The 23018-nt window shown below is 55.7% G+C and overlaps 8 protein-coding genes and 1 non-coding gene across 9 annotated transcripts; 4 read left to right on the top strand and 5 right to left on the bottom strand.

The window, feature by feature from the left end:
• Window positions 1–978: 978 nt before the first annotated feature.
• On the top strand, window positions 979–2620 carry BDZ83DRAFT_652145 (histidine acid phosphatase; the record flags this gene model as incomplete). The annotated part of the gene is made up of 2 exons (XM_060510505.1): window positions 979–1290; window positions 1367–2620. The coding sequence occupies 2 exons, from the start codon at window positions 979–981 to the stop codon at window positions 2618–2620; spliced, it is 1566 nt and encodes a 521-aa protein (XP_060364540.1).
• BDZ83DRAFT_622819 (uncharacterized protein) lies at window positions 2328–4502 on the bottom strand. The gene is made up of 3 exons (XM_060508343.1): window positions 4295–4502; window positions 3266–4121; window positions 2328–3193 (listed from the first exon to the last, which is right to left on the bottom strand). The coding sequence occupies exons 1-3, from the start codon at window positions 4301–4303 to the stop codon at window positions 2814–2816; spliced, it is 1245 nt and encodes a 414-aa protein (XP_060364539.1). The 5' UTR covers window positions 4304–4502; the 3' UTR covers window positions 2328–2813.
• Window positions 4503–5287: 785 nt separating this feature from the next.
• Window positions 5288–7184, top strand: BDZ83DRAFT_719890 (WD domain-containing protein; the record flags this gene model as incomplete). The annotated part of the gene is made up of 3 exons (XM_060512220.1): window positions 5288–5622; window positions 5735–5997; window positions 6085–7184. 3 exons carry the CDS (start codon window positions 5288–5290, stop codon window positions 7182–7184), a joined length of 1698 nt encoding a protein of 565 aa, XP_060364538.1.
• A 618-nt stretch (window positions 7185–7802) lies between these two features.
• BDZ83DRAFT_578535 (SNARE domain-containing protein) lies at window positions 7803–8824 on the top strand (the record flags this gene model as incomplete). The annotated part of the gene is made up of 2 exons (XM_060505137.1): window positions 7803–7999; window positions 8161–8824. 2 exons carry the CDS (start codon window positions 7803–7805, stop codon window positions 8822–8824), a joined length of 861 nt encoding a protein of 286 aa, XP_060364537.1.
• A 553-nt stretch (window positions 8825–9377) lies between these two features.
• Window positions 9378–9461, top strand: BDZ83DRAFT_t155. The gene has a single exon. It is a non-coding gene; the product is annotated as a tRNA-Gln (tRNA).
• A 419-nt stretch (window positions 9462–9880) lies between these two features.
• Window positions 9881–11146, bottom strand: BDZ83DRAFT_578529 (Metallo-dependent phosphatase-like protein; the record flags this gene model as incomplete). The annotated part of the gene is made up of 3 exons (XM_060505135.1): window positions 9881–10682; window positions 10740–10955; window positions 11001–11146. The coding sequence occupies 3 exons, from the start codon at window positions 11144–11146 to the stop codon at window positions 9881–9883; spliced, it is 1164 nt and encodes a 387-aa protein (XP_060364536.1).
• Window positions 11147–11971: 825 nt separating this feature from the next.
• Window positions 11972–13154, bottom strand: BDZ83DRAFT_350241 (uncharacterized protein). Its single transcript, XM_060502518.1, has 2 exons — window positions 12557–13154; window positions 11972–12500 (listed from the first exon to the last, which is right to left on the bottom strand). Exons 1-2 carry the CDS (start codon window positions 12869–12871, stop codon window positions 12162–12164), a joined length of 654 nt encoding a protein of 217 aa, XP_060364535.1. The 5' UTR covers window positions 12872–13154; the 3' UTR covers window positions 11972–12161.
• Window positions 12644–15778, bottom strand: BDZ83DRAFT_350229 (LIM-domain binding protein-domain-containing protein). Its single transcript, XM_060502517.1, has 6 exons — window positions 15219–15778; window positions 14945–15147; window positions 14241–14891; window positions 13887–14186; window positions 13510–13830; window positions 12644–13450 (listed from the first exon to the last, which is right to left on the bottom strand). The coding sequence occupies exons 1-6, from the start codon at window positions 15511–15513 to the stop codon at window positions 12962–12964; spliced, it is 2259 nt and encodes a 752-aa protein (XP_060364534.1). The 5' UTR covers window positions 15514–15778; the 3' UTR covers window positions 12644–12961.
• A 2165-nt stretch (window positions 15779–17943) lies between these two features.
• Window positions 17944–22287, bottom strand: BDZ83DRAFT_652139 (HbrB-like-domain-containing protein; the record flags this gene model as incomplete). Its single annotated transcript, XM_060510504.1, has 4 exons — window positions 17944–18089; window positions 18637–18733; window positions 19018–19034; window positions 19752–22287. 4 exons carry the CDS (start codon window positions 22285–22287, stop codon window positions 17944–17946), a joined length of 2796 nt encoding a protein of 931 aa, XP_060364533.1.
• Window positions 22288–23018: the final 731 nt, after the last annotated feature.

The raw sequence follows: 23018 nt of genomic DNA, 5'->3' as shown, positions 1-23018 counted from the left end.
CAGTGATGCTAACGAGGAAGAAGTGTGTGGAAAGATGTGGTCTTACTCAGGTACTTCATTTTGAGTGCATTGTGACAGCGAGGGAAGGAGGTGTGCGGGAGAAGCACGGCATGAGGTCAAGTGCCGTTGGCATTGAATGACCCACTCCGCCGGGCTGGGCTTACCGGTCCGACGCCGAGATAACGGGTTCCGGCTGGTGTGGGGCCAACCATTCGAGCTAAGGTCGAGTCCCTGTCCTTTTCCAGGTAGAGGTTCTTTACCACGTGCTCAGGTACCGTCCCTCAGGCACAGAGGCGCTGTGTACGAAGTACCTTACCCACGCGGCAATCAGCAGAATTGGCCGCTCTTCTAACCATTAAGCCTGAGAAAAGCGGCCAACCTTATTTTCTGACCGTGTGGTACTTACCTACGTTACCTAACTTACCCCAGTTGCTCACGGTACCTAAGGCAAGGTACCTGAGGCCGGTTGAGCTCGCGACCAGTCGGCTGAACACGTGGTGCACGACCCTTCGAAGTACCTTAAGGTACTTCGTAAGGTACGGAGTACTTCCTTCGCATACGGAGCACACACCATTCCATCTCTCCAACACCAACCTCCTACCCTCCTCCAGCTTGTCCAACAACCTCCCGGCGAGGTTTCGATGCGACTGCGGGAAAGTCACTCATCTTTGGCCCCCATTTGCCTCGACCCGCTCATTACCCTTCAACTCGAGTGCTAGCTGGACCTCACTTCTGCGGAACCACGTGGGTTACAGACACGCAGAGCCCGTGTTGCTTGCTGTCTCTCGAGTCCTTACAAGCCTCGCTCGGAGAGAGCAGAGGTCATCCCCGCCCCCTGCCGCATCCCACCCATAAGTATGGATGGCTTCCTCAACTTTTTTCCCGAGAAGGCCCATCGGGTCGCCGGCCGCCTGGCTAAAGTCCCTCCTCATCGTTGCTAGTTTCCTCATCTTTGTCCAACTTGCCCTCCCCCATATCATGGCGCCCAAGGCTTCCACTCTGTTAACCGGCCTTGCTGTCTTCGGCACCGGCACCGGCACCGGCACCAGCGCCGGCGGTGTCGTGAATGCAGCTGGTGGTGTTGATCTGAGCTGGTACGCGCCCGCTCGCGCAGAGGTCAATAATCTGACCGCCGTGATCAACGGCAAGGGTGTCTGGGGGTTCATTTATGACACCTCGGAGACTCCCGACGACAGGTACGGGCAGTACAACTGGTGCAACATGCCCCATGTGCGCAAGACGGAGTATGTGAAGCCGTCGGATGATTACGAGCTCAAGTACGTGGAATTGGTGAGTAAACGAATCGAACCCCTTTTCACTGGTTCCTTTCTTCTTCCGCTTCCTCAAACACTGACTTGTCCATAAGGTTCACCGCCACCACAAACGCACGCCCTACGCCTCCAACGCCTTCCCCGTTGAGCCGTACCAGTGGAACTGCGACGACCAAGGACTCTTCTATTACGGCGAGCCCTTTGCCAGCAGCAACAAGCCGGCAAAGACCTACTGGAAGGTCTACATCTCCCCCGTCAATCCCTTCGTCCCCGCGGGCTGGATAGGAACCTGCCAATTCCCCCAGATCACCGCCCAGGGCCTCGATGACTCCTGGGTTCACGGCGCCGACCTCTACGGCGTCTACCACGATCTGCTAGGCTTCATCCCCGGCCATGACACCGTCAACTCGCCCGAGTGGCACCGCAAGATCAAGTACCGCGTCACCAACAACCAAATCACCAGCCAGGTCGCCGGCATGGTCGTCAACGGCATGTGGGCCGCCACCGACTCCCTCCAGCTCAACATCCAGGCCGCCGGCGTCGACTCCCTCGAACCGCAGTACTCCTGCCCCGCCGGCTACGCCCTCTTCAACCGCATAAAATCCGCCTCCAACGCCGCCTGGGCCCAGCACCTCGCCGCCGCCGGCCCCCTCTACGCCGTTCTCGACGACATCTCGGGCGTCCCCGCCGACGACGAGGGCTTCCACGCCTCGCTGGACCACTACTACGACAACCTCTCCGCCCGCCAGTGCCACGACAAGCCCTTCCCCTGCAAGCTCGTCGGCGGCGCCAACTCCACCACCTGCGTCACGCAGGACCTTGCCGACGCCGCCTACCGCCTGGGCCACTGGGAGTACTCCCAGCTCTACCGCGACAGCCCCGACTCCCTCGCCGCCAGCGTCGCGGCGTGGGGCGTCTGGGTCGCCGAGCTCGCCGTCCACCTGCGCGCCGTCGTCGACGGCACGAGCGAGACAATCTACTTCCACAACGTCGCGCACGACGGCTCCGTCTCGCGGCTGCTGTCTATCCTGCAGCTCGACCACATGGTCTGGCCCGGCATGGGCTCCGAGGTCGTCTTTGAGCTGTACAAGAAGCGGGGAGCGGATGAAGGCGCCGCCGCCGCCGCCGCCGCCGCCGCCAAGAACCCTCCCACGGCCACATCCACATCTACGCCTGGCTCGGTTGAGAGTGGCTGGTACATCAGAGTCCTCTGGAGCGGCCAGGTCCTCAAGTCGTCTCACCCAGCACTGGGTCTGATGGATATGATTCCCGTCGAGACGCTGCTGTCGTACTTTGATGGGTTGGTAGGAGAGAACGCCAGCCTAATCAAGGGCAAATGCGCCTCTTGAGCGTTCTGTGTGGTGCTCATGTAGTTCGCCAGGAAGTGATCATCACCTTTTTTAGCACGTAGATACGCTGCCGTGTACATCTGGTTCGCTCCTATACCTAATACATAATGATAGTCGACCCTGCCCCTCGTGACGCCGCCGCTTGCTTTAGAACCACACACGATTGGAACATGGATTTGTTTGCTCTGGAAGGCTAGAGTAGACTACACTCCTTCTCGAGGTCCTTCCAACGCCCATTACGCATAGGGTCCAGCTGGCGCACTTTGGTCATCCACGTTTGTAGTTCCTCTGTCTCTTCTTCGCTGAGCTCTCTTCCTTCGATGTGCGGCAGCGCCCTCGTGTAGTCTAACAGGGCCTTATATATCCACGTAATGTCGTCGTAGTCCTCCAAAAGGTCCTTGATATCTTCAATCTCACGCCTCACGTAGGATGCCTTTTCCGTACTTGACAGACTCGGCGCGATCTTGGGCCGGCCATCTGGCTCAGTCATGTTTTGGACGAGGAAATGGTGGTAGAACCAGAGAGACTGGTCTTCTGGACCCACGTTTAGTGCTTCGCGGACGAGGTCGAGTTCTGCTGTTCGTTAGCCGGCTTCAATCGCAAACTGCATGGGGAATACATTGATATATATGGGATCGCCCTTACCATCTTCTAGAAACTTTTGTCGCGCCGCGTCGTCGGCACCGCGCTCCTCTAGCAGGCGGGGTATCAGGTTAGAGCGGTTATGCCACGCCGAGAAGTTGGACAGGTCCGTGTTGATCATCTTTGTCGTGTAGGCGAACTCGGCCTCGACCAGGCTCGTGCCGTCGAGCGCCGCGCTTTCGAGAGAGGCGACGACTTTGCGCCGGTAGCCCCAGGCGTGAAAATTGCGGCGGTCCTTGGTCAGCATCTTGGACACGAGGCCGAGCTCCTCCTCCCATATACGACGGGCGATGGGTTTGGGTAGTATGTCGATGGCTTGCTGGAGGAGCCAGGAGCGGTATTTCCAGATCCAGTAGCTCTTTGGGAACTCCAGCAGTAGAGGGATCGTGAACATGAGCTCGCTCCTGAGGGTGTCGACCACCTTTTCGTCGTCGACTGGCGGCGGCGGCTGCTCATCAGCTGTTGTACCATTCCTCCCACTCTCGCGGTCCTGTGGGGACGCGGGGCCTGGCGGGATCGCGGTCGAGGAAAATGGCGACGCAGCGGCGGAGGACGGAGGCGGAGTGCATGCTGCTGACGAACTCGCGGGCTGCGCCGACGGCGACGGCCCAGGCGAGGGTCTTGATAATAATCCACAGGTTAGGCAGCGCCTGCGGACGTTCCATGCCGTGTAGTGCTCCGGGTTCAGGCGCAGGAGCTTCGTGGTCAGGGCGAGGGTCGCCGGGTCGGCCGGATCGGCGGGCTGCGGCGAGGCGCGGAGGAGGGCGTCTTCGAGGGCGCGGAGGTTGGCAATCTTTGCGAGGTCGGCCTGGAGCTGGGCTTCGGTGCGTGGTTTCCGGGCTGTGCGGGCTATGCCGTGCTGTGCGTTTTTGACTGGTGAGCTTTGGAGATAGGAGGAGGGAACGGGGCGTGTGTAGATGTCTTGGCGGTTGTGGGGTGTTTGGAGATGTGATGGAGGTTTTTGTTTGATGGACAGAGGGACGACGGGTGGAAGGGGGGGAAGACGCTGGGCCGGGAGGTGATGATACTTACGCTTTCCATGGAGATCTAAGGGGTGCTCTAGGAGAGCGAGATGATCTGACAGGAAAAGGGGAGGTCGATCAGGGAGGACGGAGAGAAATTACAGTCCGCTCAAAGTCAAGTCTTGGGGGCCGGGGGTTGAAGGTGCTGCGAGCTCTGGGTGGCATGAAGCTGATGCGGGAACTTGGCGGCAGCGCGGGCGGCGCGCGCCAGAGCAGGGATTCCCCACTACCCCGTCACGTCCGTCAAAGTACGTCAATTTAGCCAGTGGCCCGAGCTCCCGGGGAAGAAGACTCTGAGCAACGTCGTACGTACCTACCCACGTGCTAACTAGGCACCTACTTGTACCTACCTCTAAGGTAGATATGGTAAGGTACCTTATTACCACTCTCATTGAGCAGTTGTCTTACACCTCCACTTGTTGCCTCATCGCTGTGACAAGGCAGATCACGGACTAGGTACTAACCCAAGGGCGAGTGCCTAGTCAGGCCAAAATACATTTTTTTTGTATGCCTTGGGTAATAGAGATGAAAGGCGTCTCGGACATGAGAAGGCTGTACCTGACCAACCGGCCTGGAAGTCGAGGTCGTGTTCTTAGTTCGGTATCCAGAGGGGAATTCAACAGTATTTCCACTCCCGTTACATTCAGACTACGGGATAAATCAGGCCTTCCCCATTCATCTTCCATCTTGTTGTTCAACACTTACCCTTATACTCCTAGTTGTTGCCCTACTCCACACTTTTGTTCCGCCACCACGTTATCCAGCTGTCGCACAAGAGCGAGCTAGCCATAATCTTAATTGCTTCGATCAGCTTTGGCAGGAGCTCGAGACCATCGCACCTGAGGAAGAACTGACCAAGCTGGCTTGCACAGCTTCCCGTGACGACGCTAGCTACTAACGTGCATACAATGACATACTGATCTACTTGTTCTCCTTTCCCTTGCTCTTCTTCTTCTTCTTCTTCACCATCCGCCCCCCCTAAGAAATCATCTCTCCCTAGGACATGCATCGCTACATCCCTCGACGAGATGGAACTCCCCTCTCCGAAAAGATTCACATGAAGCAAGACCATCTGCCACTGCCTACACCGCCTGCCTGCCGTCCCATCCCCGTCTCCGTCGTTGGACCGTCGGTCTTGTCCCCAACTTCTTCCAAGCGCTCTTCTCCAGCCTCGTCTACTCCCTGTAGACGAATCAGAACAAAGTTCTTTGGGCCGCGGCCGAAGGAAGATGAGGAACACCAACGACACGAAGAGAGACTGGCTGAGGCCTTGAGGATCGACAAGACAGCCAAGATTCTCGATTTCAGGGTTCATCCGGCACGAGAACCGAGAACCGAGTATACAACCCAGATACTCGCATCTTCCACGGGTAAACTGCGTTTTTCCAACGAGTATCTGTGCTCCATCAAGCTTACACTCGTCCTTAGACACGATCCAATTACAACGCAGCCTGCCAGCGGCGCCCTACAAAGTCCTTCAAGCGCCGGGCCTCGAGGATGACTACTATCGCTCGCCGCTGGCCTACTCTTCTACCTGCCGATGCTTAGCTGTGGCTCTGGGAAACACCGTCTACCGATGGTCGGAATGGCATGATCCCCAGCCTGTCTACCGCACTCCTCACCAGCGACATACGAGCCTGACATCTCTGTCATTTTCCTCAGCCGAGGGAAACAAGGCCATCTTGGCTTTTGCGCGCAAGGACGGTTACTTTGGTCTTCTATCGTTCATTGACGAAATGCTTCCGCGGTTTTGGTTCCACCACCCGTTTCCGATCGAATGTGTCAGCTAGCGGCCATCAGTGACGAAAAGGCCATCACAAAACCCCTTCATCTCGAGTGCTACAGTGTCAACAGAGGACCTTCTGGTTGGCGATGGTCGAGGAAACATCCTGCACTACATCGTTGAGTGGCCCAGCTTGTGGGAGGTATCTCGTGACACTTGGTTTGGTAAAGTGACGCCCGTTGCCAAGATTGCAGCGCACACCTCGCAGATTTGTGCATTGGTCTGGTCTCCCAATGGCAAAGACTTTGTTTCCGGGAGCAACGACAACACGGCCTGCTACTTTGAGATACAACGTTTGGACAAACAGCGCGGGCACCACAGCTCATCTTCGACTCCGATCCGTAAAAGCCGCCGTTCAAAAAGTGATTGGAGCCTGCTAGGAAGAGACAGTAGCTATCCTCGACCCAAAGAGTGCGAAGCGAGCGGCAATGGAATGAGCCCTGGCATGGAGACGTTGTTCAACGTCACTCCGATAAGTGCAACAATCGAGGCCGGTGTTATTGGAGGTATCTCTAGAACGATACAAGCACCTACAGAAGATCTGCGAGTGTTTAAACGAGGAATGGAAACGCATTGTTGGCGACATGAGGCTGCAATAAAGGCAATCGCATTCTGCCCTTGGCAGAACGGGCTCGTTGCCACTGGCGGCGGCTTGGGCGACAAGTGCATCCACTTCTTCCACACGACGTCTAGCACACCACTGGCCACCATTGATGTCGGTGCGCAGGTCACCTCGTTAATCTGGTCTACGACACGGCGGGAAATAGCGGCCACCTTTGGCTACAGCCATGGCTATGCGCAAACCGAGCACCCATATCGTCTAATTATCTTCAGCTGGCCGTCTTGTCAGCAAGTCGGGGCTATTGCTTGGGCGGGTGGCCCGCGGGCCTTGTACGCCATTCCGTACCCAGGAGGACCATCAGATGCGCTCAAGGGAAGTCGTACGGCAAAAGAAGGAACTATTGTTGTGGCATCGAGCGATGAGACTCTCAAGTTTCATGAAGTCTGGCAGGACAAGCCAAAATCGACTGCCGGAGGCGCGGTTGGCATGTTGGGCGGCAGTGACATTCTCGAGGCTCTTGGTGGGATCGATAAGGATGGAGACGTCATTCGATAAATCGCAAGAGGAAATGGGTGCTTGCTTCAAGGGATTATCAAGTTTATAAGTAATGTCAACTCGTGTAACATGAAGTATCCGTCCCGTTAATACACCAGAGCCCTCTTTACATACTAAGGTGGAGTACATGCATTATCAACCTGGAAGGTCGACGTGGACAACACGCAAAGCACTGCAGTTCTAGGCCCCCATTTATTGGATTAGGTGACCCCAAATCACCGGAGGCGCTACTACCCCAGGCACCCTTGAAAGCATACAGATCCAAAGACCCCTGTCACTGCGGCGCCGCCTGCACAGAAACGTAACTCACAGTCCTTGTTGCGGACGACCTGACGTCCTGAGCGCTTGTCTCACACCCCCCGTCTCCGTCCGTCCCCCCCGTTCCCCAGCGCATGAACACCTCCAAAACCTCCCCCGAATCCGCAACCACTCCGGACCATCCAGGAACAACGTTTGCACCCATCGTCGTCCCTTCCAATCCGAATCTCCCACTTGTGAACTCTGCCTTCCACTACGAGAACCGGTCGGCAATCGTAACTTACACATACACACCACGTGAAATAAACTCGAAAATCTATCCCCACAGAGACATTCGCAACAAGACAAAAGACCAAGAATATGTCCACCCTGAACCAGCTTTACCTGCTCGCCGACCACGTCAAGCTCTCCCTCCTGGAGCGCCAGCGCGCCCTGTCGCTCAACCTCGACGCCGACACCCAGGACGGACACATCTCCCGCTCGCTCGATCAGTTCAAAGATGGTCTGGAAGCATTAGACGCCGAGGCCAAGCGCCTGCAGGGTGCCGGCGATGAGAGGTGAGCTTCCTCCCCCTTTGGTCCCGTTTCCCCTACCTGCACGACGGAGTCCCTCAGAACCGACGTTCACGCCGGGATAATCTCCAAATTCCGCGCGAGAGCATCGTGGCCCATTTTTCGTGCGTTATACGGTATGCTAATCTGGATCCTACTTCCCGCAGCGCCGCCCTGAACATCACCGACTCCCTCCCCGCCCTGCAGAAGCAATTCTCAGACCTGACCTCCCAATTCCACGGATTCTCGAACCCCTCCACCTCCTCCACCACAACCTCGCCAAACGACCCCTCCCTCGCCGCCGACTTTGACGCCGCCCAGTCGACGAAACCCCTCAAGGGCTCCCTCCGCGGCCTCCCCGGGGGTGCCGCCGCCGCAAACAACAGCAAGACCGTCCGCTTCACCGATTCTCCCGGCGCCGCAGCAGCAGCCGAAGAAGACGCCGCCGCCGCAGCACTTTTCGGCCCCGGCCGGTACCGCGACGACCCGGCCGACACGGCGGGCTACCGCGACCAGGCGGAGGGCATGGACAATCAGCAGATCCACGCGTACCACTCGCAAATCATGCGCGACCAGGACGACCACCTGGACCGGCTGGGCGAGTCCATCGGGCGGCAGAGGGAGCTGAGCATGCAGATCGGCGACGAGCTCGACTCGCACGTCGCCATGCTGGACGAGGTGGACGAGGTCGTGGACCGGCACCAGGGCCGGCTCGACCGGGCGCGCCGGTCGCTTGGGAAAGTCGCGAGGGACGCCGGCGAGAATAAGCAGATGATGACGATTGTCGTGCTCATCATCATTCTGGTTTTGCTAATCGCGATTCTGAAATGATAGGCGAGGGAATAGAAGGATGGGGAGAGAGCAGCAGCAGCAGCAGCAGCGGATGGGTTGTAGTCATGGACGGACAGCCTCTCTTTGATTTTGTCTGTTTCATTGGGGTTTCCCTCTTTTGTTTGGGAGCCGTCCTCTTCAGAGAGACAGGCGGCATATAGGTACTTGTTTAAAGTCTTTCAAGTATAAGGCGCATAGCATGGTTTGGCGTTTTAGGAGTCCTCTTTTCAACCAGAGTCGATTTCTCCATCAATTACAGCAACCATTCTTTTGATATTTCTCAGGCATGTAAACCAGAGGGATTCGCGAAGAAAGCCTACGCGGCCCCAGGTAAGGGAAACGGAGAGGGCAAGCGGAACAGAATGGTTGATCCACATCCTGGTACTGCGTCACCATGAATGTGAATGCGCTCCTGCAAAGAGTATGCACTTGCAACTACATTTTCATATTCGATATAAAATCATCTTCCATTTTTTGCCGTCGTTGGACCTTCATATATGCGCTCCGGGCTTCCGGACTTCGAAGCAACTACAATAGCTTCAACATCACCACCGGTCTATTAGTCTAGTTGGTTAGGACGTCGGATTCTGATTCTCAGAACCTTCCGTAGGCCCAGGTTCGAATCCTGGATGGACCTTTTTCCCTTTTGTCACTTTTGAATATGATCCCAATCTTACGATAGTGATATCAGCATTCTTTTTGGGTTTATATTACATGAGAAACATTTGAGTTCGTCGCTTGATGATGACGGGAGTTGAGGCGGTACTGTTGCTGTGATAGTTTTACTCTATAAGGCCAGACCTCATTTTGCTATAGAATCCCAGTCTCGGCCCCGATGCCATGTCATTCTGCACATATTCAATCTACAATTACTCTCATAATCGTCGTTGTAACTACAAACTAAATGCAACGAGACTACCAGAAGACAAGCCTCGTCGCGTCTTAGACAATGTTAACTCTAAAGTCAAAATAACTTCCCGACTTCGCCCGTTTTCGAAAAAAGCCTAATCCAACTGTTCACACACACATACTTGCACACACTTACACACACAACTTCTATATCCTCACAACAATAGCCTCCCGCACCAAACGATCCCGAAAGCCCCCAACAGCAGCAGCATTCACAAACACAGTCCTCCCCGTACCCCTCCGTCCCCCACGCCACCACAGCACCCATCCCCAGACCAAGAAACACCAGCCCAGAGCAAGCAAGGCCTTGATCCAAGCTATCACCACACCGCCGACACGACTAACTCCAACAACACCAACAGCGCTCCCGCCAGCTATCGCAAAAGCCTCGGCCTCCAACAAGACAACGTCCTCGTACGCCGCCTGCAACCCGTCGAACGCGACCGCCTCCCGCCCGCGACCGCAGTGGACGTGCCCAAAGACGTGCAGCCGCGGCCGCGCGCGCCAGACTTCGGCCAGGAGCATCTCGCACCCCCAGTGGCCGCGCGGGTCGTCCATGTGGCCCTTTGGCGGCGCGTGGGTGACGAGGATGTCTGTTCCGGGCGGGATGGTGCCACACCAGGGGTCGGCGGAGGTGTCGTTGTCGACGTCTGTCTTGCGCAAGGAAGAGGAGGAGGAGGAGGAGGAGGAGGAGGAGCAGTAGGGGGCAGCGCCGCCGGAGCGCGGGTACTGAAAGGCCCAGTTGCCGTGTCGAGGTGTATAAGGGCTACCGTAGACGCGGATCTCGCGATCAGCGTACGTCCTGTTCCCGTCGTTGGGGCGACGAGGGGGTATCGTGAGGGTCGTTGCTGTGCGGCTTAGGTAGATGATGTCGCCCCAGTCCAGAGGTGATCCGTCGTCGTCGTCGTCGTCGTCGTCGTCATCGTCGTCTTCATCATCTCTGCGTATTCTCGAGCTCCCCTCGTCGTATTGTGATTGTCCACCAAGCTTGATCCCCTTGCCACACCTCTTATCCAAACACGAATCGTGATTCCCCGCAACAACGACCTTGAACCGGTGAGGCTGCGCCCGAATCCACCCCAGCGCCTCCCGTAGCTCCCTCCTCGTGCCCGAGGCCGTGAGGTCGCCCGCGTGCACGAGGATGTCCCCCGGCGGCAGGTGAGGTTTGGTGTTGTGCGTGTCGGAGACGCAGACTACGGTCACGGCGTCGTCGTTGTGGTTGCTGCCATTGCTGTTACCATTGCCGTTGCCGTTGCGGTTGGAATACACCACCGGATGCGAGACGGGAAAAAACTCGTATAGGTATCTCGCTATTGTCGAGAGGGGGTTGGAGAGGAGATGGGTTGCGAATCCGTCGTCTTCTGGGCGGTTGAGGATGGCGTCTAGGCCGGACGAGGAGCGGAAGAGTGGCATTTCTTTGCTCTGTTTCGCTCCCTTCTTTTTTTGGCCTATGTGTTATTTTGAGTGATGTAGGATGTTATGTATCCTGCGCTTTTGTTCAACCGTAAGTCCTCAAAATGCAACCTTTCGAATAATGGTGCCTAGTTCGTGTATGTCGCCAGGTGTCTTCAACGCTTCTTTGCCCTCGATGAGGTGAGACGGATGAGGTCTGTATTTATCTCTCCAGCAAAAAATGATTGGACCCAAAATCGCGGACCAAAACCTGTGAGTTTGTATGGTCACTCTGACAAACAACGAGAAAGAAAACCCAAACACGGTCGCGGAAGGCGGATAAGTCCCATCTTAAGTGAGAAAACTTCAAGCCATCTCCGATGAGTAGGTGGTGTTGTGCGCAAACGAACAGGGTGGTGAGAGAGAGAGTTCCGTTTTGCACCACTCAGAAAACCCCCCGCGTGATTGCCCCTCCAATGGAAATGACATGATTGTGACAAAATCACCAGATCTATCTGTTTTCTTCCCCCGTAACGTGGGCCAACTTTCTGACAAGACCCGGCAACGCCATTTACGACGACACCGTAAAAATCGTAACGCGCTTTTGGGTGAACGGATGGACTGCTGGATATTCTTTGCTCAAACATGCCTACCATCTGATCAACACAATTTTGAGTACCTTGACGAGAACCTCACTTTTTACCCCAAAAGGGTCCTCTAATCTTTCCAGCGCTGCTCCCTGGGACGTCAACAAAGAGCTGCTAGTCTGGGTGGGACCCGTAATGCTGGGAAAGAAAGTTGATAGGAACGGTGGATCAATACAAGTAGACATGCTCTGCTATGCTTTGAATAAAAATGAATTCCCAAGGCTGTCATGGTAAAAAGCAGGCGGTTCGCATAGCATCGATCGCAGTCACCGGATACCTTATCCTGACCTGGATAGGTCCAAGTGACTCAAACATACCAACCAACATCACATCAAAAGGCAACGCCCTGTCAAGAATCTGGGTATGCATATTTCCTTTCCGATGAGAGACTAGGTATTTGTAAGATGGAGGAAAATAGAAGCGACAGCAACGACTACGCCGACAAAACACCACCCTCCGCCGCCGTAGGATAAAACAAAAAAAGCTTTCCGCCAGGAAAAAAAATCCACAAAACTTCTTTTTTTTTTTGGAAACCCATCTTTCCCCCAACTCATTCCTCGCCAACAACAAAAAAGGAAAAAGTAGCTTGGAGACGTGATCGAGACCCCGACGGGCAAATCAGACAATACGAGGCGGTTCGAGGGATAAATAACATGAAACAGTGAGCCCGAGCTAGACAGTAGCCGAGCGTGATATCGTACAGGTAGGGAGGGAGGAATATGGACAAGCTTTGTTGTCTCGATTAGCCTCTGCGTATCTCGATTGCTGGGCGACGACTTGCTACCGTTGCACAGTTGCACCGTTGCACCGTGTGGAGGGGCTCAGAGGCCTCCTTCGACCCGAGGCACCACCACTTGCGCTGCAGACAGTTGGTGAAGTCTCGTCCCAAGGTTGTGCAGGAACTTGCCTGCCCTTCTTGGTGGGCTTGGTCGAGAGTGAATAGGGACCTAGGGGCCAAACGAGATCGACATAGGATATGTGGTGGATTGAGCTTCCAGCCAACACCGAACGTCCAAGATGCTTGCCAAACACCCGCATATGAACAGCCCTGAGATCCCAGAGCCAGAAAGCCAAGCACTAAGACGCCGCCATGCTGCATAATGATGACATAAAAAAAGGCATTACTGAGCCTGCATAGCCAGACTCGTATTAGAGCATAACCTGAATGTCCAAAAGACACCCTTCCAGCTTACGCCGGGTTGCCCTTCATTCTCTTTGCCATCCGCGGCGTAGGCGGCTTGCCCTTGTTCTGAACTCCATTGACCTGAGGACCACCCGGGGTAGGTGCCTGGGAGCCGTCCTCCTCCATCTTCACGCCAGATGGGCGTCTCCGCTTGTTGGAAGCTGGAGACGTGTTTGCACTAGGTCCGCTGGAGCTGGTGCCTTGCTGGCTCTGTTGCATCTGCATGCCGGGTGCCTGCATGTGGCCTTGCGCAGGGCTTCCAGTGACGTGAGGCGAGCCAGGAAGCTGCATATGCGGCTGAGCCGGGCTCGCACCCATCGGGAACTGACCGAAGCTGGGTGTCCTGGGAGCTTGTGGCATGGGCTGACCGTTCATGACTTGCGGCTGGGCGTTGATCTGACCGACGTACTGCTCAAGAGCAGCGTACGGGCCGAGGTTAGGGTGGTTGTGGTAGAAGGCGAAAAGGGGGTTCATTTGGCCGATCACTTCAGCAATCTGCATGTCATCTTTAGTGCCGGAGATCCACATGCATGCGCGGGCGAGCTGTCACTTACCTCGAGGAACTGGAACACAGCTTCGGTAACCCCCATACCCCTCTTGACCGCCGACTCCGGAAGATCCACCAGCGCTTCTGGCGGAGGATTTTGCGGGGACTTCATAAGGCGAGCCTTGCCCTTCTTGCTCATTTCTGGGGAGGTCTTGGTGTCAGGGGAGTTAACCTTGTGCCAGTCCTTCACCCAGTTATGCACAGGCTTCGCAGCTTCGATAGCAGCCTTTCTAGAAATGTATTCTTCGTGGTTGGTTGTCAAGAACTCAAAGAGTTCAATCTTTTGCTCCGCATCAAAGTGGGCTCTGACGGTGCCCGTAGCGACAAGCTGCGCGCAGTGTTAGAAGCTGTCTGTGTTCTCGGCAACTAGAGCTATTGACTTACGTGCGAACCGCTATCGTACCAGTAGACCAAACTAGACTTCGTGTTCTCAATCCAGTGACCGTCGCCGGGGAGCGGTCGATCCGTCGTGCCCTTTTCCATGATCAATTGCATGTTCTTGACACCGCTGTCGAAGTGCGTGTGGAAGTATCGAGGAAGTGCGGGGTAGGTTATCTCGTATTGCTTGTCTGCCTGGTCTTCGACATCGGTAATGTGTACAGAGTGTCGGAACACGCCCTTCGTGGAGAAGAATTGATTGACGAAGCTGTTCCAGTAGGATAGGTCATCTTTGCCCTTGGGGCCCTGGATTTTCTGTCAGTGAGCTGTGACTGGGCGCAGTCTTCAGTTTCGACTTACGGGGAAGCCGCTCAGGTGTTCGCTAAACTGCATTAACTTCAGTAGACAGTGTCCCTTCATTCCTTCCCTTCTTTGTTGTTGAGCAATAGCCATGCTGTTGGCGACGGCAGCCTGAGCTGCAGCCTGCTGCGCGGGGTTCATTTGTTGCGGTCCAGGTTGAGGAGCCATTTGAGGGGGGCCCTGCGGTTGGGCTTGAGGCTGAGGAGGCTGCGGTTGCTGATTCGGGGCCGGGCCCGGAGTCTGAGACGGCGTTGGCTGTCCTGCAGATTGAGGGTTGACGGGTTGCGCGGTTTGCTGCTGTGGTGTCTGATGCGGTGTCTGCTGGGGTTGCGGTTGAGGCTGCTGCGGTCCGCCTTGGGGTTGCTGGCCCTGTTGCGCTTGCTGTTGCGCTTGCTGCTGGGCCTGTTGCTGGGCCTGTTGCTGAGCCTGCTGTTGCTGAGCCTGCTGTTGAGCCTGTTGCTGCTGGGCTTGCTGCTGTTGCATTGCCATCTGGGCCTGCTGAAGGTTTTGCATGTGCTGAGGGTTCATCTGCACCGGCTGGCCGGGCTGTTGCTGGCCCTGTTGCATCTGCTGGTTCTGTTGAGCGACGGCTTGCTGCTGGAGAGCGATCTGCTGAGCGAGCATCGCCTGTGCCTGGGGGTTATGTTGCTGCTGTACCCTATCGTAAGCCATGTGAGTACCAAGGTGGGATATGTGATATTTACCGGCCGCATGCCCTGCCTCATGGCCGCAATCTGAGCTGCGTTCATGGGGTTCATGGGCATCCCCATCGGCATACCATTGACGCCCGCCATATTCGCGTTGAAGGCCTGCTGAGCCATGAGCGCTTGTCGCGCCTGTTGTTGCTGTTGGAACAAGCGCTGTTGCGCCATCTGGGTGGCGTGCGCCATCGCCGCTGGAGTTTGGACTGCGCGACTTTGGTCAGTAGGGAAACATATAGACAAGACGGCGACGCGAGGGCGAGGAGACTGGACATACAGTTACCAAACTGATTTTGCTGGAACATTTGGTTTTGGGCAGGATTGAGATGCTGCAGAGCGTGAGCGTTCGGACCTCCAGCACCCGGCGGCATGCCGCCCATCAACTGATTTGGATTAACCTGACCACCAGGCCCTGATACTGCCATGTGCATCTGGTGAGGCATTCCTCCGCCCGGGCCTTGTTGCCCTGGGTTGTGAGGCATACCCTGGGCCATGGGGTGCCCGGGTACACCTGGATGCTGTTGCATGCCGGCAGGATGGCCTGCAAAAGACGGTCCCATACTCGTCATCATGTCTTCGGCGTGTCGATGATCCACAGGGTGGATATCGACGTGTCTTCCCTTTGTACTATCTCATGCGCCTGCGTTCAAAGGTGGTCTATCTCGACGACAAATCGACAATCGGGGCCGTAAAGGTAACGAAGGATTGGGGCGGCCGGATTTGCGGAGATGGGCGCGACGCGGAAAGCGATGGAGTCGTGATTTGCCAGACGCGGGAAGTGGTGTCAATCGCGTAGTGCGGGTGCGGGCGGGCTCGACTAGCGTTATCGATTGCGATAGGAGTCGTTGAATGCGAACGGCCGGGTCAACAGGTGAAGAGGGACCGAGAAGGCATCGATGATCGGCGTGACGACAACGGTGGGTGGGCGATATTGTGGTAAGGAGGTCGGGATGCGACGACAAACAACGAAAGAAATGGAAGTGAGATGTAGGGGGAGGTGAGATGGCGGGTGGGTAGGTGCCCTGCGACCAAAGGAGAGCCCGACTAAGTGACGGGGAGAAAGTTGGCGTCGGCAAAGACGTGGGCGACTGGAGAAGGGAAAATGGGTTGGTTGTCTAAGGTAATCTCGAAAGGATGGATACGACGGACGCAAAGACGTGTCGACGTTTCGCGCGATAGCGAAAGCGAGCGGAATAGAGGTGGGAATCTCGTTAGAGTGGACGACGGATGCTGCAATCGACCAGTGTCGATGACATTCGGAGAGCGGGTTGGTTCGAGATGCCCAATTTTTTATTGCACACGTCGAGCGCAACGAACAAGCCTTTTCCGCGCCGCCTTGCCTTGCCAGGAAAGCGGGAAGGAGAGAGGGAGAGAAATATTTGGGGGGGGTTTTTGGAGGTGGGTGAGTGGTACGGTGCGGTGCGGTGCGGTGCTGGCAGGCTGGCTGAAGAAGAACGGACGCAGAGACGACGCAACCAAAGGGAACTGGGAGAGGGAGTCTGGCTGGGCCTGCTGAGCTCTGGCTCTTTTGCAAGCGGGCAGCGGAAACCCAAGTGATTTGCTTTGGAGGTTGGCTGTTTGGGGTGTTTGCAATTAAGCAGTACTACGGAACGAGATGAGTTTCCGGAGCCCCGGTAGACTGGAACAAATTATAAAAAAAAGAGGCTTCAGCCAGGGGTGTTTGAGGAGGGTGAAAGGCGCTCCAAGTGGTGCTGGAGAGATGGGAGGTTGTATGCGTGCTCTGTTGAAAGGTTCAAAGGCAAGGCTTCAACTTGCGGCCAAATCCAAACCCTGAGGCCGATCAAGAGATAGCAATGGAAGCAGCGAGAGAGAAGGTAAGGTACGGTAAGGTAGGCAAGCTAAGACGAGGCAAGGTACAAGGCATAAGGCATAAAATGGCGGGATACGGATCGAGGTCGAGCGAGAAAGAGAGAGGGCCCTGGGGAACGGGAACGGGAACAGAGCAGGGACAGAGTGGAAGCGTGAGGTGGGCGGGCGACCTTGCCAGAATGTCAGGCTCCTGCTGCACTCTGCTCCCATCGGCTTGGGGAGAGTGGGTCCAATCGTTTTGTAGAATACGCTATGTAGCAATGAGACATGGAGAAACATGGATATGCCGGAATGGAGTGGCGGGAAGCTCCAGAAAAATGCGGAATATGCCCTTATCAAGAAGAGCGGGAGGTCTGCGATCAGCAACTTTTATGCAACAAGGCAAGCTTCTTCAGCAATATCCATCCAGGGGTCAAGCAGTGTAGCAGAATTGACCAGCGCAGCAAAAGCCCACCTCACCTCACTGCTCAGCGCACGCAGGAGAGTCCGGGCCGCCTACCTACCTTACCCCCAAGCCTCTTTTGCTGCCATCTTCTCACGGCATCGTCCTTTCAATTTGCCCTCGCTGGACCACACCCCGAAATCCCGCTGCAATGGCCTCCACGGCAGCAACATGACAAATGTGCGAAAATGACAGCGCCGGAATCGCGTAGACCTGCCCGCCTTATGCCTGGGTTTTGCGTTCGCCAATGGCCACCACGTGTCCACCGAACCACCCGGTCGCTTTCACTTGCTCGACCCCATCACACGCGTACCGGAGCACGGGGGAAAGAGAGGTGTTAGAGGTCATCTCACTCGCGGCTCCCCCCCCCCCCCAATTCCTCGTCTGGTGACATGAACCTTGAGAAGGGGTCCAATGAGCTCAATCTAAATCCTTCTTTGGCGGGGATCGGCCACTACGGCGAATATCTCCGAGCTCCAAAGTCACGTGGTGCATTGCGACTCTAGCTTTCCCCCAATCCCCACCATAACTTTTTTCGGACCCGACCAGAGATCCAAGCTCGAGTCACGTGGATCAAAGGTGGATCCATTCGTCCAAAGGGTCGGGTGTCCGCCCGCCAGGGGAAGGAAAGAGAAAAAAAATCTTTGAGGCTGCGTCCCCACTATTTCCTTCCAGAGCCTCATCTATAAAATCTCTTCTCCTGCACGTCAAACCATATCCTTCATCGACTCTAGGCAACCATCTTCTTCTCACGCCACACTCTCGCATCGACAGCTAGGACCGCACTCACGCTGCATTGAGAGATCGCAAGCTTCATTTCAAGCTCTGCTGTTGATTGTTTGCGTGCGCGCGTTCTCTGGCTGTCGCTGCGACGGCCTACGTCCAGGTAAGCATCACATCTTTTTCTCTACACGGCTCTCCCATCTCTCCGAATGATGACATTCAAGAAACATTGTCTTCTTTTCCCAACCGAATCGACCATGAAGAAACCTAGTCTGTTCGGGTTCCCCTCGAAAGGAACCTGTTACTTGCCAGTATATTCTGTCTGACACATCATCTTCACTCTTCATCAGCAATGGCATCTCTTGCTTTCAAGAGCAAACCTCGCTGACATGTTGTGAATTCAGGGACACACGGCGCAGACTGCTACACTTTCTCCGCTCTCTCATCACTAACCTTTTCAGCATCTCTCATCAACCCCGAACCACAAGGTTAGTACTTCATCTCCTCACACACACCAACACAACAACGCCACGCCATATCATGATGAAATTTCCACTTGTTCGCAGTTTTCACTCGAGTCGCAGCCTGAGCCTTGGCGGGAACGCTTGCAAAAGTGTTTCTTAAGCGACGTATGAGGGCTAACACTTCCTTGGATGTCTGATTTTCTGTCACCAAAACACTGTTTTTCGACGACTTGTACCTTTGCCCGACCGCAAGCTAACGGGATTTTCAAGAACAGGACGCTTCTTTGGTACCTTGTGCAGGTCGCGTGTCATTGTGGACGCGACGCAACATAGCTATTCAAATAATGGAAACTTTAATTCTTTGCAAACCATGCCGTTGCTGCTTTCCTCGCCGTGATTCGTGAACATGTCGTGTGCCGTATACTCGCAATTGCACGGGGATCTTGCTGGCAAGGGCAAAAAAACATGACAAATTCACACGAGATGTCATAATAAGGTGCTCACGCGATGCCGCAAACTCGCATTCGACGCCATATACCAATCTCATCCCAAAACCACGGTCCAACACAAGATTGTAGTCAACATGTATGACTGGTAACGTATCTATGATTCCTTACTGGGTGATCACGAACAACTATCAAACCTCCAAGTCTAATGAGCATGATATCACCAAATAAATCGATCTACCACACACGGAGCCTCCGTCCTGAATGTCCGAAAGCAGGGTAAGATCACCCGCAACTCAGGCCGTAAGCCTCTGGCGTAAGGTAAGTTAGGTCGTGGAAAGTTCGTAGGCTCCAATAAAAGAGACGCCGTCAAAAGAGACGCCGTCAAAAGAGATGCCGACATGATATCTTCAGTTGCGACTGCATCACATTATCGAGGCAGGCAGGCATGTATGAAGCAACTCAAATTACCACACACACAACAAACACCAAAATCGACGTTATTGTCTCTCTTCCATTGTAACTTTTTACTTCTCCCTGCTATGTCACGAACAACAACGACAAGAGCCATCCAGCCACGTCCCCTTCCACCAGAGTACTATTCCCAAAATGCAGCCCAACCTCACTGAAACAAACGCCATCACGGAGGCCGTAGCCATTCACCGCGTTATTCACCCCGTGAAGAAAGAACGTCTAAGATCCGACCTGCACCCAAAATTGATCCCAAGAGTAAACGCCTCCCCCCTTCCAGCAGGTGAATGGTCGGGGGGGAAAAGCACCAAAGCCATCCCATCGCAGCATGCACCCCCCTTAGACGACGCGCAACCCTTCCCTAATAGACTCGGGTATCTCCCTCCGTCTCCCGCCCACTATGCCTCTCCTGTTCCTGCCCGTCCGGCCCCTACCAAGCCAATTCAGCTTGAGCAGCCGGCATAGCTCCTCCATTCTCCTGTTCCCCTCGTCGCTGCCGTCGCCCGTGACACCCCCGATGCTGGCGAGTATGCTCATGCACTGCAACATGCGTCCCACCATCTCGGTAACCTGCTTAGAGTCCTCGACGTTCTGCTCGCGCGTAAACGGGCGCATCTGGCCATCGCTCCCGGCGCTGGCATAGCTGACGTTGCTGATGGCACGGCTGCGTCCGCCGCCTCCTGCGCTTCCGTCGCCCAGGAGCGTCGTCGCATTCGAGTTATAGCTCGCCACGGACGGATCGAGGCTCATGGCTGTGCCGGGTCGCATCATACTGATAGCATCCGCGGGGCTCGACGACAGCGCCGGATCCGGTAGCGGAGATGCGAGGGCTAAAGAGGCGAATGAGGACGGGAGGAATTCGAGAGAGAGCCGAGAGAAGATGGCCTTGAGGGAGTCGTAGCGGGGGAGAATGACAATGTCACGGTAGGCCGTAAGTACGATGCGACGCACATCTAGGACTGCGGATGCGGGACTAACGTATGGACCGCTATCGGAGGACTGTGACTTGACGCCGCCCCAGAATTGACGGGCTTGGTCCGGGTTCATGAGAACGCCACAGCCAGAGAACTCCAGGTCCAAGGGTAGGAAGACGGCCTGCATGTATGGCAGAATCGAGGTGTAGGTAATGAGCCACATCTCGACGAGAGCCGGAATGACTTTATCCTCCTGTGTGCGCCGAAGAGTATGGTCCAAGGAAGCGAAGCCGGTCGACAAGAGCTCGCGCAAATCCTCGAGAATAATGTTGGGCGACATGCGTTGAATGCAATATTGAATGTGCAACGTCACCAGCCTATTGAAGTCCTCCACCGGCTGTCGCAAATCTTCGCCTTCAAAAATGACGAGCATCTTGGCTTTCAAATACGGCCAGGCATCGTCGAGCGCCATGCTGTTGAGGCCGTATTTGCCTGCGTCAATGGGTTCGGAGAGATACGACGACTGATGCGTCAATGTCGGCAGGCTGCTTGGACCTGGCCATTCCGACGGGAGAGAACTCGACTCGACGCCGAGGTTGCTGCTCTCTTTTTCAGTCTTTTTGTCCCTTCGTCCCTTGCCAAACGACGTTGCAGTCGGGGCCGGACTAGGGGGTAAGTTGAAACTGTACAAACTCGAGGGGGCGCTGGGGTCTGTTGGTTTCGAATTGCTCGATGCGGAAGACAGCGGGAGATGGTAGTCATCCTTGAGCTTGTGCTTTTGCCGCGACAAAAAGTGATGTTTCTTTTCCTTTTCCTTGCCCTCCTTTTCCATGGTGGGCGTCTCGGGCACTGCTCTGATGGTTGCGGACGATGCGTTATTGAGATTATATATAGATTGACCGCTGGTATCGATGAGACTATTCGTGCTGAAATTCCCGCGTTGTAATGATGCGAGCGCGCTGCCGATCTTGCTCGGACTAGGGAGCGGTTTGTCTTTAGGGTCGCCCTTGGTGCCGATCTTGACCGGACGGGAGAAGAGCTTGACCTTTGACTTTTCTGGCTTCGGCTTCGGATCTGGAATAAGTTGCGGCGTAGGATTGATAGGACTGTGTTGCTGTTGCTGTTGCTGCTGCTGATGCTGCGACTGGGGCAAGCCAGGCGATGTCTGCCCCGATCGCGGGAACGCTGCGTTTGCTGCTGCGTTGGCTGCGTTCGCTGCCGTGGTCGCGGCGGCGGAATGGCTTCCAAGTAGGCCGTTGTGGTATCCCTGAGTTCCAAAGCCGCTCTCTCGTGGACCGCTTGCCTCTGTCAGGCTTAGCATAGGCGGGCTGAGTGGACCCTTTCCACTGCTCCCCCTCCTTGCGCTCTCGGCGTCTCCGTTGGCCGGGTTCGGGACGGTCTGCGATCGCTGTCGAGAGTGCTGGAGCTGTTGGTGCTGCTGAGTGTTCTGGTGTTGAAAGGCTGCCTGCGCCGCGATGTGGCTCGCGGAGAGAGCAGGGCTCGGGTGCTGTTGCTGGTGTTGGTGCTGGTGCTGAAGTGTTGAAGATGAGTTGGCAGATGGGTGTGACATGCCCACCTGAGACAGGTTCGAGAGGCTCGTCGAGGGCAGCGTCGAGTCGAACAGGCCGGGCGTCTGGCTGTGCTTCCTCGAGTGTCCCTTGGTCAAAGGGCTCGCGGTGCGGGCAGCGGCGGCAGCGCTCACACTCCCGCTCAGTTCGCTTCCTCCTCCTGAGATAGGGCCTACTGGACCTCCGGGCGTGGTTCCCGACCGGTGAGCAGTCGGGCGCGAGAAGTTTTGCAGGCTGGCGGTGCTCGAGTTGGCCTGGGCGGTAAACTGAGCATAGATCGGGGTACTGGTGGAAGGGGCGGCGGGCGCACTCGGAGCGTGAGATCGGGGCTTGACGAAGTGAATGGCGAGGTTCTCTTCGCTCGATGACGACTCGGCGCGGGCGGGCGGTCGTGGACGTTGCGGGTGCGGTGCGGTGGAAGCTGTCGAGCCCGGTAAAGGGCTGAAGCTGCCCGGCGCTCGGGGCGGCGGGGGTCGTGCTGGTTGCATTGTCGTGGATGTGTTAGGGTTCTGTTACATCTTGGGATTTTCGGACGATTCGAAGATCGGGTGGAGGAGTCTCGAACGTGTGTTGTGCTTGGATCGGTCTGTAAAAGTGAAATGGTTGGTTTGTCGAGGGCAAGGGCAGTATAGAAAGGTTGTTTGTCCGATCGGGCGATCAAGAGCACCTTGAAAGGGTGAGATGTTGTGGTGGTTGTGGTGGTGGTGCTCGAGGATTGAGAAACCTGGAAAGCTGAAAGAAAGAGTGGTGGTGATGTAAGAAGGCCGGGGGAATACGAGGTGAGGGAGGAAATAGGGTGGTTATGAGAAAGCGCGAGGAGTGGATTGCGCCTCACCCTCACAGAGCCGAAGTGTGAGGTAGACAAGGAACACACAAAGATCAGCATCAATGCCCTCTGTACCCGGCAAGGTATTGCTGCGATCCAGTAGGCAATCTACCTTGGCAAGTGTCCGTAAGATAGGTACTCCGTACACGGAATGGGTCCATCGCATCTTACCTTGCCGGTGCCCTGCACGTAATTATACCTGGCTGTCTATCCGTATCAACGCATCGCTTGCCATCGGTCAGCGGCCGCATCTAGGTCACTACTAATTAACCCTGCACCATCGACTCTCGTTGCTGAGGAAGCGAGCAAAACGGGCGGCCGTCTTCGCTTGCGGTGAGCAAATCCCCCCAATTGCAGTGCATCCAACAACCTAACCCCCGCGGACCAAATCCG

Source organism: Colletotrichum acutatum (genome assembly GCF_030867785.1).
Source record: "Colletotrichum acutatum strain CBS 112980 chromosome Unknown BDZ83scaffold_51, whole genome shotgun sequence".
In the NCBI taxonomy this organism is placed as follows: Eukaryota; Fungi; Ascomycota; class Sordariomycetes; order Glomerellales; family Glomerellaceae; genus Colletotrichum; species Colletotrichum acutatum.
Note: the sequence above shows the minus strand (reverse complement) of the source record. Positions and strands in the feature narration are given on the sequence as shown.